The sequence below is a fragment of the Haliotis asinina genome, chromosome 4, assembly GCF_037392515.1.
Source record: "Haliotis asinina isolate JCU_RB_2024 chromosome 4, JCU_Hal_asi_v2, whole genome shotgun sequence".
NCBI lineage: Eukaryota > Metazoa > Mollusca > Gastropoda > Lepetellida > Haliotidae > Haliotis > Haliotis asinina.
The window spans coordinates 69336612-69352338 of record NC_090283.1 but is presented as its reverse complement, the minus strand read 5'-3'; the positions used below and the strand labels follow the sequence as shown (position 1 = coordinate 69352338).

The 15727-nt window shown below is 38.2% G+C and overlaps 1 protein-coding gene across 1 annotated transcript; it reads right to left on the bottom strand.

Annotated features, from left to right (window-relative positions):
• Positions 1-1285: 1285 nt before the first annotated feature.
• On the bottom strand, positions 1286-15631 carry LOC137282677 (dehydrogenase/reductase SDR family member 12-like). The gene is made up of 10 exons (XM_067814464.1): positions 15580-15631; positions 14330-14432; positions 13265-13398; positions 12283-12365; positions 9190-9285; positions 7648-7729; positions 5520-5581; positions 4820-5018; positions 3164-3301; positions 1286-2451 (listed from the first exon to the last, which is right to left on the bottom strand). Exons 2-10 carry the CDS (start codon positions 14383-14385, stop codon positions 2333-2335), a joined length of 969 nt encoding a protein of 322 aa, XP_067670565.1. The 5' UTR covers positions 14386-14432; positions 15580-15631; the 3' UTR covers positions 1286-2332.
• Between the last annotated feature and the right edge of the window lie 96 nt (positions 15632-15727).

The following is a 15727-nucleotide window of genomic DNA, read 5'->3' as shown; positions in this document are numbered from 1 at the left end:
TTAAGAATGAAGATTTTTATGGATATCAACTTCTTTATGTGAGAACACAACGTTTCGGAGTTAATGCTTACTCCTTCATCAGGTGATTGAGAAAGGGGATACAGAGGTGTATTTATATGTACAGGTAAAACAATAACAAAGTAACAAGTGGAATGAGTTAACGAAAGCTGGAAGCCAGTATAAACAAGCACGGATAGGAAGCCGATAGTTATGATAACAATGATGGAAGCCAATGGTAATGCATTACAGTTGATTGGATATGTTTACATAACACAGATACGGGGTAAGGACGATGTACATGATTGGGGATAAGGATGGAAGCCAATGGTGATACATTACGCATGATAGGATGATGTGCATAACACACGATAGGGGGTGAGCATGTTTACATGAGGGTTGATGATGTACAAACACAAGTAGATAAGGATGTACTCGGGTAGACTGGCTATACATGAATTACATAGATAGAATGTACACAGATAGATGAGAAACGCTGAGACCAATCAACACCAGAATGAAGGAACATCAGACCTCAGTCAGCAAACTCGACCAGAAATCGGCCATCTCTGAACACATTCTCAAGAACCCTGGACACTCAATTCGATGGGAGGACACTAGGATACTATCTACCAACAACAACAACTGGCGCCAAAGGAAACTGCAAGAGGCCATCGAGATCCGGAGACAGAAACCAGCCATCAACCGCAACCAAGGAGTGTACCTACCAAGTGCCTGGGACTTATTGATAAATTAATCTCATCTATCTGTGTACATTCTATCTATGTAATTCATGTATAGCCAGTCTACCCGAGTACATCCTTACCTACTTGTGTTTGTACATCATCAACCCTCATGTAAACATGCTCACCCCCTATCGTGTGTTATGTACATCATTCTATCATGCGTAATGTATCACCACTGGCTTCCATCCTTATCCCCAATCATGTACATCGTCCTTACCCCGTATCTGTGTTATGTAAACATATCCAATCAACTGTAATGCATTACCATTGGCTTCCATCATTGTTATCATAACTATCGGCTTCCTATCCGTGCTTGTTTATACTGGCTTCCAGCTTTCGTTAACTCATTCCACTTGTTACTTTGTTATTGTTTTACCTGTACATATAAATACACCTCTGTATCCCTTTCTCAATCACCTGATGAAGGAGTAAGCATTAACTCCGAAACGTTGTGTTCTCACATAAAGAAGTTGATATCCATAAAAATCTTCATTCTTATATATTTTCACTTCTAAATGACATTCAAAGAATTAAATAAAGACTTGTTAGTAAAGTTTTTATTCTATAAATATCGGCTTGATCAGAGTGTATAACAGTATATACAAAAACCATTACAAACATGAGCAACAAGGATAAATCAGGTAAGTATATGCATAAAGGTACACAGGTGGTATACACACCCAGTGATAATGCCTTATAAACACCAGTGAGGTAATATATATGACAAACATCCAGAACACAAATATATCCCAGAGTGCTGTGTACTATTCACATGGCCATCAACTACAGCTGGTTCTTGTTATCTCAACTAATATACTACCCATGGAAAGTTTACACTCACTAGTGTAAACATAGCCACCTTTTGCAGTCAACTGTTCTAAAGTAGAATTTGCAAAATATTCTGTTTAATTGCATTGTTTATACATGAACTGATGTACTGTAAAATTCGTAACCTTGAAAAGATTAGTCACAAGTTCAATAATGATAAAATGCTGCTAAATTTGGCAAATTCTCAAAAAGACATTACACCAAAATGCAACTGTTCACGTGCACATCTGCACACGCCTTTCAGCAAATATGCTGCTTGATCCTTATGTATTTCATCTGAATAATTTGACTTAACCACATATATTTGATGTAACCACATATATTTATACATAACAAATAGTGAATGCTCTAATTGATTCTAAACTTTTGATGGGTAGTACACAAAACAGATAAACAGCCTACGTAATACACATGCACAATATTGCCATATCTGGTGTGAATCTACTGAAAGACTGAAAATACACATAGGAATTGGGGAAAATATTTCAACAAATTTACAGTGGTTGTATAGCCTGAAGGCACGCAACAACTGCAATAATGTCTAAGTTTGAAGAAACTTGCAGACTCGGTTGATGCATGTTGTATTCTGAGTTGACAATTATGTCCTGTTTCAAAATGTGATCATAGAGCTAAGATCATAATATATGTTAAGACAGGCTTATGACATCAAAGTGCTAAGATCATATTTTGAAAAGGCTGAACAATGGCCAGCTGCAGTTAATCACAAGCTTGAGTTACAGCATATCAACTATAGGAAGAGATTATGATGAGGACTTGAACTGTGTGTTGAATGCTGCTAGTTTCTTCATGAGGTCCTCCTCTTCCTGGCTTGTTGACTTGGTCCACGCTAGAGGCAGGTGCTTGGCTACTACGACCCGATCTGCAGAACAGGAGTAAATATTGCCATCAAAGCTTACAAAATCGATACTAATGTTTGTATGTCTATAAAGCAACCACAAGAAGAACACTACCATTGCATGTAAGGTCTCTCTATTTGCAATGAAAATCTGTTGGTCTTCCTTTGCTTTTTATCATCCCAAACTGTGTTCCATGGAAGATATCACTCGTGTGGAATCAAACAATACCTCCTAGGAGATATTGTTTTGACAGTAGATTGTGCACAATGTCCAGACAATGCTATGACATCATGAACTTGATAACATCACAATGCTATGACATCGCTGCAATGCAAGTCTAATGGCAGTACTGTGTTCATAGATGTACATTTTTCAGTGAAAACTAATGAAGAATGATTTTGGATAATAAATAGAATCTCACCCTCATGTCTACTGATATCAACTGTATCAACACTCTTTGATAAAGGCAAAAGTATCCTCGGCAAGCCTTGGATATTTCTTACTTTATTAACTTGTATTGGCATAATTGATATCAGTACACACTTGGGTGAGATTCTCTATAAAACACGTTGGTTGTGAACAATAAAATAACTTGGGACCAACACTGGTGACAGTAAAAAAATCCTTTTAAGTACTAAAGTATTTTAGACAAAGACATTCCATTTCCTTTAATTTAATCGCCAGTTATCCAAGTTTTATTGTTAGTTTTGAGTGTGTTCATTCAATGTGTCTCACCCTGAAAGAACTCTCCACTGGGCTGCTTGATGGCTGCTGGTGACAAAGCCAGCCAGATGAGAGTGTCCGCCCCTTCCTCTGCTGTCCGCAGTCGGTCCTTCATCTTGTTGTAGAAGTCGGGCATGGCTGATCTCACCGCTGGGAGCAACATATACAAACATACAGTCACATCATCTCAAAAACATGAAGGAGGGAGTGATTTAATTGGGTTTCACGCCACTTTTGGCAATATTTACAGCAATATCATAGTGGGTATTGCTCTTCATGCTCTTCACACACTGCACCTATATGGGGAATGGAACCTAGGCCTTTGGTGTCACGAGTGAATGCTTTTACCACTAGGATACCCCACCGCCCCAAAACATGAGGAAGGAAGCAGTTTTATTCTGCGCTAATTGTTATAATGAAATAATAATAACACTAAGAACTTATATAACATGAGAATCCAGTCAGCATACCTGCTCAAAAGCGCTCCGAGAGGATGCATGTCACATTTATCAATAATGTCCAATTAGTCTTTGTGTATGTCTTTGGGAAAAGGTGGGCATTGAGATTGGTTTTTAAGTGGCGAAGTCACAGTTTTAATGGCAGATAGTTCCAGAGTCGTGGAGGTACTCTGGCAAAGGATCGATCTTCACAGGTGGTGGCTCTTGCATATGGAACACACAGTATGCCTTTCCCCACAGATCTGTACCCCTGGAGAAGTTCCTGGAGATACACGGGCAAGGCCTGTCCTTGTTTTGAGTAAGTGAGTTTAATTTCACACAGCGTTTAGCAACATTCCGGACACATCATGGTGGAGACAACAGGACTTCACAAACTGCACCCATGCATGGAATCAACCCAGGCTTCCTTCATGATGAGCGAACACTTTAACCACTAGGCTACCTCAGCGATAAATGATCTAAGCACATGTGTTACACAGCACAACCTATTCTACATTTCCATATATCATGTAAATATCACAGACTTTCATATATTTGTAATATGAGGCTGACCATATTTGAACAAATAACTATGATACCAGCTATAGCCTGATGTTTGTACAACATTAAGGTACATTTCCAATAATGGTAACAAGTAATGGGGCATTTCATATACACTGGGACAATGAGTGAGTGAGCGCCACACTCAGCAAATTTTCCCATGGTCTGTAAATAATCAAGTCTGGACCAGACAATCCAGAGATCAATAAATGTGCATTGATCTGTGCGATTGGAAACACGATGACATGTGTCAACCAAGTCAGTGAGTCGGACCACCTGATCCCATTAGTCACCTCTTATGACAAGCATAGTCGCCTTTTGTAGCAAGCATGGGTTGCTGAAGACAACATCATCTCATTATTCATTGTCAGCATGTCACTCATAAATGAATGCTTTACTCAATATGAAAATGAATTTGGATAGAAAGTCAATAAACACATTTTAAGATGGGAGGACATGTCATAACTTTGAAAATATTACGATGTACTTTCATTAAAGTGTAAATTGTTTCCTTTCAGAAACAAAAATCAGTTCAACACATGTAATATGATGATACACCATTACTCAGCATGTAAACAGGAGGCAACAGGTGATTATTCCATAATGCTGAATGAGCAATATTGCAGCTATTCATGGTGACCTATTAAGAGTGCAACCCCCGACAGTGTACCTGGAGTGTCGGCCCAGCCAGGATGCATGCAGGAGAAGTGGATTTGTGGGTGACTGTTGGCAAACTGCTCGGTCATCACAACCTGCTGTCTCTTGTTCTGGGCGTACACCATCGTGCCGTCAAACTTGGACATCTTCTCAGACTGAAGATCCTTCTCATTCAGCTTCTGTACCAGCATGCCTCCAGATGTCACAATTATCTACAGGCAAAACATGACCATTCATTATCATACAACCTTTCATTAATAGATTATGATACTGACGAGTGTTGTCGAGACACCAGCCAGACTTGTTGACTTGGCTGATTCAGGCTGTTGTATCTTTTTTGTGTAGATCAATGTTCATGATGTTGGTCACTGATGTCCACACTTTCATCAATGCCAGTCAGTTCAGTTTAACACCACTTTCAGCAATGCTAGTCAGTTCAGTTTAACACCACTTTTAGCAATATTCTGGCGATATCACAGTGGTGGCACCTGAAATGTGCTTTACACATTGTATCTATGAGGAAAATTGAACCCCGGTTTTCAGTGTGAGGAGCAAACGCTGTAACCACAAGGCTACCCCACCGCTCATGATAGAGCTGTCTCTTACAATAGTCATATCTGGAATCACTAGATAATCTGGTCCAGACATTGGAACAGAGTTGAGTGACATGTTGCACAACAAACAATATAGAGATGACCGACTGATACACATACCACACGGGGGTCTTCACTCTGTGACAGCAGAGGAACAAGAGATACAGTCAGCAGATACGTTCCTGAAATATACATGCCATAAATCAGCAATGAAAAAGATGAGAAAAGCAAAACAAAACAAGAGTCATCAGAAGATGACATATCCCCCCGGCCCCCACATATGTGAAAGGACAAATCATCTGACAGTTACTTGATGTTTTCTTAGATTAAGTTTGAATCGTTTCCATGGAAGTCATGAAAAATATAAATGCCATATATCTGTGAACAGCAAAAGGCACCACTTCAAGATCTGTTTCATGTATCTGCCAAGATCTGTTGAAAGATATGAAATGGTTTTCCAGTTGTGCTCTGGAAACGAAGCATATCCCTCCATTTTGAGACTAAGTAAGAATCGTTTCCATGGAAACCTCGAAAAATAAAAGTGGCAAAACATTGTAATTGCAAAAGGCACCAACTTGCGGTCTGCTTCGAATATCTGCCATGTTTTGCTGTAAGATATTAAATAGTTTTCAACTTGTGCTCCTGAAACAAAGCCCATCCCTCCATTTTGAGACTAAGTCCAAAACTTTTCCATGGAAACCCAGAAAATTATAAATCTCAAAAATCTGTAAATAGCAAAAGGCACCACACTGGGGTCTGCCACATATATCTACCAAGTTTTACTGACAGATATTAGGAACTTTTTGAGATGTGCTCCGGAAACGAAACACATCCCTCACTTTTGAGACAAAGTCCAAATCATTTCCATTACAAAAACCTGTAAGTAACAAAAGGCACCACTTTAGGTTCTGACTGATGTACGTAACAAGTTTTTCAGAAAAATATAGAACGGTTTTTGAGTTCTGCTCCGGAACGAAGCTCATCCCTCCAATTTGGGAAACGTTTCCATGGAAACCGAGAAAATAATGAATCATCAAAACCTTAAGTAGCAAAAGGCACCACCTCAGGTTCTGATTGATATATCTACCAAGTTTTAAAGAAAAATATAGAACGGTTTTTGAGTTCTGCTCCGGAAATGAGACACACCTCTCACTTTTGTGACATGTCCAAAATGTTTCCATGGAAACCGAGAAAATAATAAATCACAAAAATATATAAACAGCAAAAGGCACCACATCAGGTTCTGATTGATATATCTACCAAGTTTTGCAGAAAAATATTGAATGTTTTTTCAGTTCTGCTCCAGAAACGAAGCCCACCCCACCATTTGACAAACACTAAAATGTTCTATTGAAAAACAAAAAAAGTAAAAATGCCAAAACTCTGTAAACAGCAAAAGGCACACCTATAGGTTGAGATTATTATATCTATCAAGTTTGGTTTAAAATATTTAGTCTGTTTCTGAGTTATGCTTCGGAGACAAAATGATTACAGACGGATGGAGGACTATTGTTCAAATTCATTTCATTTGGATATGTGGAGAATGGCATTTTACAGTAAAATTACACCACTAATTTGAGATACTAGTGACTTAAGTGAGTGAGTGAGTTTAGTGTTGTGCCGAACTCAGCAATATTCCAGCCATATGGCGGCAGTCTGTAAATAATTGAGTCTGGACCTGACAATCCAGTAATCAACAGCATGCGCAACTGGGAACCGATGACGTGTCAACCAATTCAGCAAGCCTGACCACCTGATATTGTCGTTCGCCTCTTTCGACAAGCATAGTCATCTTTTGTTGCAAGCATGGGTTTTGAAAGACAAAATTTAGTTAGTATTCATTAATTGTGATTGTAATTCAGTCTGAGCATCTTACAATGTTACATGTTAGAAGAATGGGTCTCGGCCATTCACGACATGACATTCATGGTGGAGGAAATTAAGTATGTTCACTTGTAGTATCAACAATGTTCAGTGGCATATGCATTAGCTATTAATATTTAGCTTGTCATTAATGTGTTGGCAAGGGACCATGGACAATTGTCATGGAAGGTCAATCTCTGAAGAGATCACTTTTACAAAATCAGCCTTGAATAAAACGATGAGCATAACTGATGAAGGAATTCTTGGACTGTCCTTAAACATAAACATCAAAAGTTGCATAATGAAAGAAATCAACACATTCATGTTTTCCAAAGTCTTTACAAAGCAGTTTGTGTCAAATGTTTAACTTGTGATGACTTCTTACCAAGTGAATTTGTGGCAAAGTTTTTCTCCAGTCCATCTTCTGCAACTTCTCTTGTGTTCACCATACACCCTGCATTGTTTATCTGTCACCGGAAACCAACAATAAAATCAGCTTGTTCTGTGTGCTGTTAGCAAGCAGACAGGGAGAGAATGAGAACGAGCAAGTGGTTTTCATTTTAGGAGTATTCCTGCAATATCACAGTGCGGAGCACCAGAAATGGGCTTCACACATTGCAACCATGTGGGGAATCGAATCCGAGTCTTTAGCATGCTGAGCATCCACTTTAACCACTTGGCTACCTTACTGCCTCTGCTGTGAACAGGGGTTCTTCTGCCATGTTATCTGTATCAAACCTACGGGGTTTCACACTACGCACAAATGTGCATCCAGTACACACAAATATAGAGAATGGACGCAGAATAACATGCTATTCTTTGCACCAACAACACATCTATGAGTTTGCCAAGTCTTTGGTTGCTAATGGAGAGCAGTTACTAGCATTTCATCCACCAGTCCACATGATCAATGTTTCATTCCAGGTTCTAAAGAAACTATCAAAACATAGAGTTCTATACCCCATTACTTCACAGGACCTTTATATTGCCTCAACTGGCCTCTAAAACTAATAATTCGGGTTCTTGGGCAAAACCCTGAAGTGTTTTTCTATAATAGTTTCAGCAAAATGTTTTCAAGATGAATTACTTCTACAATCATAACCTGATGAGCATGACCGGTGTAAACTAGTGCTGAAACCATACACTATGTCACAATATGATACATGTCACGATATTTTACCTGCGTAATAATACGTATTATGATATACACACCTTGAAAGAGTGACACAGTATTAACATCTAAAATGATTTATTTCAAGCTGTTTGTGTACAACAATGACACTACTGTTTGTGTACAACAATGACACTACTGTTTGTGTACAACAATGACACTACTGTTTGTGTACAACAATGACACTACTGTTTGTGTACAACAATGACACTACTGTTTGTGTACAACAATGACACTACTGCCATAAACAAGCATCTAATTCTATCATACTTGCGTATCTTTCTCTAGATAAGTACTAAACATGTTTCAATACTGTTTTGAAAAAAGTCATGTATTGTTTAGTATTGATACACCAGTCAACAATACGATAGGTCTATCGAACTTATATATATCAAGATGTATCAGTGCATCAGTGAATCATCCCAGCCCACTATGGAAAATTATCAAAGAGGCTTTTGAAATCCAGCAAATCGGATCAGCACATATAATATTCCACAACCATATTTTCTTTGTTTACATGTTTAATCAGCATGATTATTTAGTCAGCAAGGCCAGCATGTGATTGTGAGTATCAGCATGTTGACACTAACAGCATGTGTTCATGTTGCATTGAAAAACACTCTCATTCCCCAAAACATATCTCAGAAAAGACAAGATGCACATTTCCTAAAGAACCTATGTCAGCTTTTAGCTATCAGCAAGACTGTTGTCAAACAGACATGTAAGATTGTACAAAATAGGGTACTTCATACTCACCAAAACATTCAACTTTCCAGTATTTTTTTCAAAATCGGAGGCAAATTTGATCACTTCTCTAGGCTGTGACATGTCCAGCAAATGCAGATGAACATTCTGGAAGGAAGAAATGGTTCACGGTTTATTGTAATGCTCACAACAATAACAGGGCTCGCTTTAACAGCTGATAACCTACTTGCACCAAGTGCAACCAAACACCTAGTTGCACCAGTCAAATTCCAGTTGCATTGTTGTGCATTAAACATCAAAGGTTTTGGTGCACATAAACATATTTCTGTGATGTACCCATGAAACCATAGCAACACGGAGATGCAGCTTATTCCCGTTTACAAGAGCCGTTATAGGTGAAACATGTCTGAAAATAGCAATGTTTCAGTGCCAAAGCTATTCAAACTTTAGAAGAAAAATGAGCTGACATGTTTATGATTATAAAGTTAGATTTATTAGTGATTTATTTCTCAAAAACTGACTTGCACCTGGTACAAGTTAGACAAGTAACTAGGATGCACTTTGGGCTAATATTGGGCTGCACCACTGCAAGCCTTGAATGATCATTTGCTTGGAGTCTAAACTGACTTATTCTCTGCGATTAATATCATTAGCTTATCAATCTCATCACACTATACACACCAGGAAGGCGAGTACTATCAGTATACAACCTTCAACTGGCAGTAACAACACAAAAGATTATTATTAAAAGGACCTTTGAAATCCTTCAAACTCAATGTTGCAAATGAAATGAATCTTGGTTTAAGTTTTCAATCCTTTAACTCATAAACTACACTATTCTGCTGATATAAAAGAACCTAAGATTGCCAGATGTAAAACAGATTGGCATAGTGCCACAGAGCTCATGTTGGTACTCAGTGCCCACTGTAATTTTCGGAGGTGGGTATTATGAATGTTGAGTGGGTATTTCATTTTTCTGTTACCCACTGCTTTCAAATATTTGGGTATTTCAGTGATTTTTTTTTTCAGCTAAGTATAATGTCACTGAGTAAATATACTGTCCTTTCATGTACTGCCTTACGTCATACCTGATCAAAACTAACTTAAATATAATGAAAATGATTTCATAAAAAATCACTCATCGTATTCGGACTAGTCCTATACTAGCAGTACAACGTGGTAACAATCGATGTCTTTCTTAATATGCAAACAATTTTTATGAATTTCTCAAACTGTTTGTGTATCTAACATTGTAAATGCATAATTGGTACAGAAGTATTTTTCAATGTGTAATTGAAATTTTCTATGCATATTTTACCCAGATACGCTGTCCTGTATAGAGAAAATAAGAGGAAATGTGACAATTTATTCCATTCCTTTGCAAATATTTCCTCTGCATGGATATATATTGGCATTGGCTAGTGGTATATAAATAGAATATCTCCTACTTTTTTTGAAAGGTATACAAAGCTGCTTTGACAAAGGCATACATAATCAGATCACTCTATGTTTAAAGCAACTTGTATGTTGTATGTATATATGTATGTATCTCCAAGAAAAAAATACCTCATAGTACAGTCGTCCCTTGCCATAACGCGGGTCTTGGCGTCAACGGATGACCCCCCGCGTTATTATACATCCGCGTTATACTACCTATTACATACTGTGGAACAAAGTAAAATCGTATTTTCCAAGGACATAACAAAACTGCTCTTTCATGTATTGTGCCCAGTCAAAACTATACAGTATCGTTGAATGTGGAAATAAACAAACTTTGAAAATGAAAACATATATATGTACGGGAAATTTAATCATTCCTGTTATGCTACCTGTTATTCATCTAAGCCGGAAATCGCGATCAGCTGTGCACAGATGTTTGGTCCAATGTACCATTGATTCAGGAGAAAACGATCCGATAATATTACATCAAAGAATTTCTATTCCATTATCAGAATATTTTATATATTAAGCAGTTATTGTAACATATACATTATATATTGCTATTGGGTTAGGATATAATACATTTTTCTGCAAACATATTTAACATAACAATGAACACAGGCCCTTACTTGTCTGGATACATTTTACGAAGGAAACAGTTTGACAAGTCACCGATGACTTCCCGGAGTAATTACAATTTTGATTGTAAAAAAAATTTAATTGTTAAAAATGACTTCAATGAGTCAATAACGCAAGTCTCAGAATCCATGCAGTACGAGGTTGTAATCTGCTCGTAGTTGCTAGGAATAACGTGAAATTGCTGCTATCGTGGTAGGCGCGAAAAACGGACCCTCACGAACGTGGTAAGCGGAAGGTGTGCGCGTATGGAATGGGGTAATGCCATTCTCTCTCAGTGTCTCTGCTGGTTCAGTTTTGATGAATGCAAATGGGAATGATTTTAATCAAATAAAATGTGTTTTCTGACACCATACGTTCTGGGATGACTGTGTTTAATCGCGCTATATCGTGATGTGTTACATCACAGCTGACATTGTTAGTACTCGTCGTAACTTGGCTGATGGCATGTCTTGTCTTTCAGAAGTTACTATTACGATGTTGGTATGATTATTATTGAGAAAACCCTGCATGTTTTAAGCATCTGAAACACATTGGATATGTACGATAAACATGTCAGTCGCCATTCGCACTGAATTTCACTAGTTTACGTTATTTACCAGAGTGCAGCAGCGGATTTGTTGATGAGCTATTTTCGATTTTGTGAAGCCACTGAAGGGGCGATCGCAGTTCAACATTTTTTAATAGGAGCCACACATTACCCCGCGGTTTAACTGAATCCGTGATACTGAGAAGCGCGTTATTGTGAGGGACTGTATATGGCTGATTACTTCCTATCACACGGCTTTTGGTGATTTTCTAGCCGATAAATGAAATGTGACAATAGTATGATTTGCAAATACAAATTACTTTTGGTATAATATGATTTATGTCATTTTGCATACTAGCGTGCTAAACGTTTTGGGTTGAGTATATATGGCTAATTACTTCCTATCACCATCCCCAGAGTATTGACAAATGATCTCAATCTATCCAATTTTGTCAATACAAACAAATGTATATTCCAAAGCAAGCTTGTGTACCCTGTGTGGATAAACAACATTGATTTCTTCGACTATCCAGCTTCACCTGGTTACCAGTAACTTCAGATATTTCTGCTCTGGCTTCTTCCCCTCGCTTGCTATCCCTGCACACCATATGGACAGTCCCACCTTGTAAATACAGAAATAGGGGAGATTAACCAACAGTTCATGCAACAACTCTGGCAACAACAGTACAGTGATGCTCAGTTACAGGCTCTTACTAGTCAAACATGATAGCCAAATATGAGGTGCAGGGTGTTTGAGAATTTAAAAACTGTCCTGTATAGTACAGGATGAAAATAACGTAAGAACAGCAAAAGTGACGAGACGAAAAAGGTGGAAACTTGGAAAGAGGTGCTCGTATCTATATGATACTGATGTGAAAGGTAATAATATCAAACACTGGAAACAGAGAGTAAATAGACGAATAAACCGTGCTGGTAGGTGATAATAACTGATTGGTAATGGACAGGAGGACAATGTGGGTAAAGTGAACTGATTGGTAATGGACAGGAGGACAAGGTGGGTATAGTGAACTGATTGGTAATGGACAGGAGGACAATGTGGGCAAAGTGAACTGATTGGTAATGGACAGGAGGACAAGGTGGGCAAAGTGAACTGATTGGTAATGGACAGGAGGACAAGGTGGGTATAGTGAACTGATTGGTAATGGACAGGAGGACAAGGTGGGTATAGTGAACTGATTGGTAATGGACAGGAGGACAAGGTGGGTATAGTGAACTGATTGGTAATGGCCATGAACACCAGCTGGTACTATACTGAACAGCCAAATAAATGCAATTTGCGACAAATCAAAACCTCACAAAAGTAAGCATTCATGTTTATGTTTTCTATTAAGAAAATTGACAAAAAGACAGTTACATTACTTTTGCAGTTCAGTATGGTTTAGTTTATCCATACCTTAGTGTATGCTGGAGTTCACTGTACATCACCATATTAAATCAATCTAACTGGTAACCAACAATAATCCCCTTTTCTTTAATCTTCACTGTATGATAAGCAATTACCTTTCTTTGCAATAGCAATAGCTGCACATTTTCCAATTCCACTGTTTGCACCAGTGATCATGAAGCTTCTCCCTGTCACATCAACCTCCATGTCACCAGCATTGAACGCCTTACTAGCTGAGGCATAGCCTGATCTGAATATACATGCAACTGAATTTGTGAAAGGTCAGGAAATTTCACAACACTTTTTAAAGAGTATTGCTCTCATACTGCTGTTTGTATTACTCAAGAACATGTTAGTGTTAAGAGTGTTATTGTGAGTGACTGAGTGTTAGAGTGAGTGTTAGAGTGTTAGAGTAAGTTTTAGAGTGAGTGAGTGAATTCATTTTTATGCCACACTCAGCAATATTCCAGCTATATGGCAGCGGTCTGTACATGATCAAGACTGGACCAGACAATTCATCAAGTCTGGACCATACAATTCAGTGATCAACTGCATGAGCATCAATCTGCACAGCTGGGAACAGATGACATAGTCAACTAAGTCAGCAAGCCTGACCACCTGAACCCATTAGTCGCCTCTTACAACAAGCATAGGTGCCTTTTGAGGCATGGGTTATGGAAGACCTATTCTACCCCGGATATTTGTGGGTCTAGTGTTATATCTAGTGAGATAACATGGCATAGTTTCACACATTATAACCTTTGACCAACAGATGTGTTGATGTACCAAGAATATTCAAACAAATGCTGACAGCAGGCAGACACAAAGGAAAAGGACTCATCTAGCTTTACTATGAATGCTGTACAAAGCAACACATTAATTATATGTAATCAGTAGACTTGGTGCAAGAAGTTAACTTTATAAGTAATAGCAAAAATGCACCAAATCAATGTGATATTTCACATCACATTTTAGTGGCAAGAACAAGAGTAATATTTTATCATCAAATCTTAGCTCCATGAATGTTATCAACTGAGTGTGCTCATTCTTGCTCCATTTTACATCGTTTTCAGTTTTTAACTACTAGCCCCTTTTCTCACTATATCAGTCCCCTAGGATCATAAAAATTGTGGTCAATATGGTACATATGATATGCATTGCTTATGTACAAAATGACTTACTTTGTATATTCTTTCAATCCTTTCATGAACCAGATTGCATTTCTGAAGAATGACATCTTAAGGTGCTTAGTGTTATTTCAGTCACTGTTCAACTGCAATAAACCTGCAAATATGAAAAACATGAAGTGTTATCACTTAGCACCAAAGTAGCTTTACTGAAAACAGAGCTGTAACAAGAATTCTCTTTCTACTGTTGTGCAGGTATATGTAATTGTAAACTATACAGAGACCATATTTCATATACTTCAGCTGGTACACTGCGTTAACGTCTGATTCTTGCGACAAGTGAACTCGGAACTGATGAAGTTGTGGTGTAAATTTGCATGAATAAACTGTCATTTTCAATTGCTGTACAAATTAATTTTGTTTTGGGATTACTGCACTTTACCAGGCTTACTTGTTCAGATTAATTAGCGCTGATGGGGCTCGACCTCGCTTTGATGGAATACTGTCTTTGTCAATTTGTGACATAATTAGCGGACGCTCTATCTCGGGACCATGAGTGCTATCATAGTCATAAGTGGTCATTTAATGGGTCATTAGAACAGCACTGAGGCGAAGCACAAGAACTAGTGTGCTTACGCCTTACTATGCCACACCCTTCCCATTCATGTATTTGGTTTTTGGCGCCATTGTTTCTGGGACTGTAGTGATGAAACATGGATAGTGTGAAATGAAATAAGATTCCACTATCAGGGTAAGGTTTAAACCTATGGGTGGTTTGCCCCTGAAGATGTGTCAGTTCCCTAAAGATCGGAAAGGCTACCAGACCCTAACCCTAAGAATTGTAAAGGGTGCCAAACCCTAAAACCAAATCTTAAGGATCGTAAGGGTTGTTTGCCTGTAAAGAAGGGATCAGTGGGGCGTGAGACAATAGGCGACATAGCCAGACAGCGGGGCAGCTAGTAAAATAATTGCTTTGCGACGCTGGCTGGTGCTGCGCCCGATAAACTGCATTCTTATATTTGTGTCGACACGTATACCATTTTGAAAGGATTGCCGATTACAGTATTAGCTGTGCTCTAAGCCAAGAACTAAAATATGTTCTGCATAAGAAGCGAGTTACCACTCGCCGGTTACGTAACGCAATAATTATAATTTTCAGTCAATAGGAACTATTGACATATCCAATCGATCATGCTGTCAGATACATTTGCTATTTTTCGTAAATAAAATCAACAATTTAACAACAGCTGACAGATAGTTATGGTCAAAAGGTGCATATACAAACTGTAAATGGAGATTTTTACCAACTCTCCCTGCGAACTGATGTGAACTACGTCATCAATTTATGTGAACAGTGCTTGGTTTTATACAAAATTAGAAGCACCTTATCATGCGAATCACGATTAGCAAGGTATAGCATTGAAATAGTTTTTTTCCCAATAACAGACTCAC